This window comes from Macrobrachium nipponense, chromosome 5 (genome assembly GCF_015104395.2).
Source record: "Macrobrachium nipponense isolate FS-2020 chromosome 5, ASM1510439v2, whole genome shotgun sequence".
Taxonomy (NCBI): Eukaryota; Metazoa; Arthropoda; class Malacostraca; order Decapoda; family Palaemonidae; genus Macrobrachium; species Macrobrachium nipponense.
This window is the reverse complement of record NC_061107.1, coordinates 33,048,046-33,051,564: the sequence shown is the minus strand read 5'-3', so window position 1 is coordinate 33,051,564 and position 3,519 is coordinate 33,048,046. Positions and strand designations below refer to the sequence as shown.

Genomic DNA, 3,519 nt, shown 5'->3' with positions numbered 1-3,519 from the left:
TTTCATTACGGGTGAAATACGATATAGTCGCAAAAGAGCAAATTCAGGAATTGGTAGAGAAATGGCGACAGAACATCGCTGATCAGATAGAGAGCCTTTGTAACGAGCAAGAAGGTTCTGGTTGGATCATTACGAAAGTGATCTCTATTGATATCACTGTTGTTAACAATTGGCGCTCGAGGGAAGAGGATTGGAAATTACGTGCCCTATCCCCCCAACTTGCGAGGTGGTAAGATGGTGTTTAATCCCCCCTCCAATCGCAATAACTGCGTATTCCTAGCACTCAGTGTGTTTACTTATAAGCGAGCGAACCCCCTCACAGAGTGGTTCCACCTCGCCGAAAAAGTGAAAAGGGGAACAACTTCAATCAGTGACCACTTGAACTGGCACTTGTCCAATCCCTTTCACTGGGAAGACTTTGGCAAAGTAGAAAAGCAAAACGGTATACGTATCTTTATATACGAAATCTCAAGTGATAAAGATAAACATAAAATAATTTTATCAAGAAAGGGAGGTAGTGATGGTGATATGGTACATTTACTTCTACTAAACAATAAGCATTGCGCCCTTATTAAAGATTTCAATGCTTTTATGAGGAGCTTCACTCACGATAGAAGATGGCGAGAGGGATACGAATACTGTCGTTCCTGTTTGTGTCTGTTAACGAGTGAGGAAGATATCGAACACCACCGCACTGATTGCGTTGTCAAGGTCAAACTTACCACGAAACCCCCGAACGAGAAGTTGAAATTCAGGAACTTTCATAAATCACATCCCTTACCCATCTGTTGCTTTTTAGATACAGAGGCGCTCGTTATACCTACGGGTGATGAGAACGGTATCACCAGTCGTCATAAAATGATAAGTTTTAGCTATATCATTATCAACCGGGATGGTGAAGTGGTGAAGACCAGGACTTTAACGAGTCGACATTCGGCTACTGAACTGGTGAACGCATTGGACGAGGACTGGTCCTCACTCGCGCTCGAAAAATGTCATTTCCCGATTAACATCTCACCCAGTGACGAAGAGAGATTCATGCGCGCCACCAGATGCGAGTTGTGCGATAAGAGGTTTGTAAGAGGTCATGATAAACACCGTCACCATGACCATATGAAAAGAGAAGATAACTTTGTAGGTGCGTACTGTCAACGGTGTAATCAAATGTGCGCAGACAAGTATAAAACACTCCGCGTGTTCGTACATAACATGTCATATGATTTGGGACTCATTCTGAAAGAAATGGAGGATGATCACCCTATTCGAGTACAACCCAAAAACGGGATGAAATTCCTGTCAGTTCGCATCAATAACCTTTTGTTCCTGGACACGCTACAGTTCCTTTCGGGTAGTTTAGAGGTACTCGCTCGGGACCATATAGCCAGCGGGAGAGAGTTGACCTACACCCACTACCTATTACGCCATTTACCCCTCCAGTCGAGGTTGCGAATCATTACCGGAAAACACTCGTTCCCGTACGAGTACGTTGACGATGAGGCGAAGTTATCAGAGGACAGATTACCCCCGCGCGAAGCCTTTTTCTCTACCCTAAAAGGGGAGGGTATCTCCGAGGGGGAATATCAGCGAAGCAAGGAAATGTGGCGATTAGGAGAGTGTAAGTCACTGGGCGATTACATGAACCTCTATTTGAGAATAGACGTTGGTTTGCTAGCCGACGTGTTTCTCAATTGGCGGAAAATCTTGCTGCAACAGTACGGGTTGGATTGCGCCCAATATACTACGCTCCCCGGATACGCCTACGACGCCATGTTGAAAAAGACGGGTGTAGTTTTAGATTACCCGTACGACATTGGCACATACCTTCAAATACAGGAAAATATACGGGGAGGTTTTACCACCGTTGTGAGGCAGCACATAACAGCCAAAAACTCGGAAATAGGTAACCTAGGGGAGGGAGAGTCTTCTTCCTATATATTATACCAAGACTTTAACAGTCTGTACCCTTTTTCCATGACGGGAAAGCTCCCAACGGGAGATATTCGAGAACTGAACGAAGAAGAAAAAGATCAATTTGTACGGAACAATTTTCCCGCGAATGATGACGATGATGTGGGTTACTGGTTAGTTATCGACACCAAACCACTTTCGGCTGAAGCGGCTGAAAAAACGGATGACTTACCTCTTTGCCTGCATCAAAGGAATGTGCAATTAGAAGATATATCGTCATACTGTAGAAACATCTTGGAAGAAGAGGAAGGAAAAATAGGACATCGCACCCGCAAGCTTATCGGAGATCACGAAGCTAAAAAGAATTATATGATAGCCCTACCCCTTCTGCGACTGTACATGGATCTCGGGTTAGAAATTGAGAGAGTGCGTAAAATTTACGCATTTAAACAAGCTAGCTTTATGAGGAATTTTATTGAGGATAACATACAAGCCAGGAAGATGGCGAAGTGTAAAGACGAGCAATCGGCTTTTAAGTTGATGTCCAACAGTGTATTTGGACGTTGCTTAATGAACCCCACCAAATATGCCACGAAAAGCACCATCGTGACTGACGAAGCAAAATTCTTGAAAGAAATACGCAGCCCACGGTTTAAGGATTTTATTGTTCTGAGTCCCAAGCGCGTACTTTGCGTGAGTGAGAAGCCTGAAATAGAAGTGAATATGCCCAATTTCGTAGGATTTCAAATACTGGAAATGGCTAAATACCACCTATACCACTACTGGTACAAAGTCATTAAACCTAGTTACGGTGAGCGGGCTCGTTTAATCTATTGCGACACAGACTCTTTTATTTTTTCTTTGAGAGTGGATAATTTAATCGATGAATATAAGAAATATCCGTTTAAAGACTATCTTGATTTCAGCAATTTCCACCCAGAACACCCCCTCTACAGCGCTCGTAACAAAGGTCGTCTAGGACTGCTCAAGTCAGAAGTAGGTGAAATGATAATAGAAGAGATCATAGCCCTTAAGCCTAAAACCTACTCGGTCTTAGTAAGTGATAAAAGTATGATACGCAGAAGCAAAGGAGTGCAAAAGTGTTACCGCGACTCTCTAACCCACGCAGATTATGAGGCAGCGCTTTACGCGGGGAATCCACTCACCGCTCCCACACGTAGCATACGGAATGTGAAAGGGAGCGTAGTTACAACAGCGCAAATGAAGAAAGTGTTTAGCGCTTTCGATGATAAGCGTTACCATTTAAACCCAGGACAGTCGGTAGCTTATGGCCACCCCATCATCCCGGTCATAATGGAGGAGGAGGAGGGTATGGGAGTTAGTAATGATGATGATAATGATATGATGATGATGATGATGATAATCTGTTTCCTAGCCTAACTCCGATAGAAGAAGAAATGGAAGTAGGTGATAATGATGATAATAACGATGATGATGATGATGATGATGATCTGTTCCCCCGCCTATCTCCAATAGAAGAAGAAGAAGATAAAGAAGCGGATAATGATAACAATGATGATACGTTCCTTCGCCTATCCCCAATGGAAGAAGAAGAAGACACACCTACGGTGGTGGAGGAGGAGGGTGAAC

General features: G+C 43.6%; 1 protein-coding gene across 1 annotated transcript; it reads left to right on the top strand.

The window, feature by feature from the left end:
• Positions 1-591: 591 nt before the first annotated feature.
• On the top strand, positions 592-3,309 carry LOC135215755 (uncharacterized). Its single transcript, XM_064250710.1, has one exon. The coding sequence runs from the start codon at positions 592-594 to the stop codon at positions 3,307-3,309; it is 2,718 nt and encodes a 905-aa protein (XP_064106780.1).
• Positions 3,310-3,519: the final 210 nt, after the last annotated feature.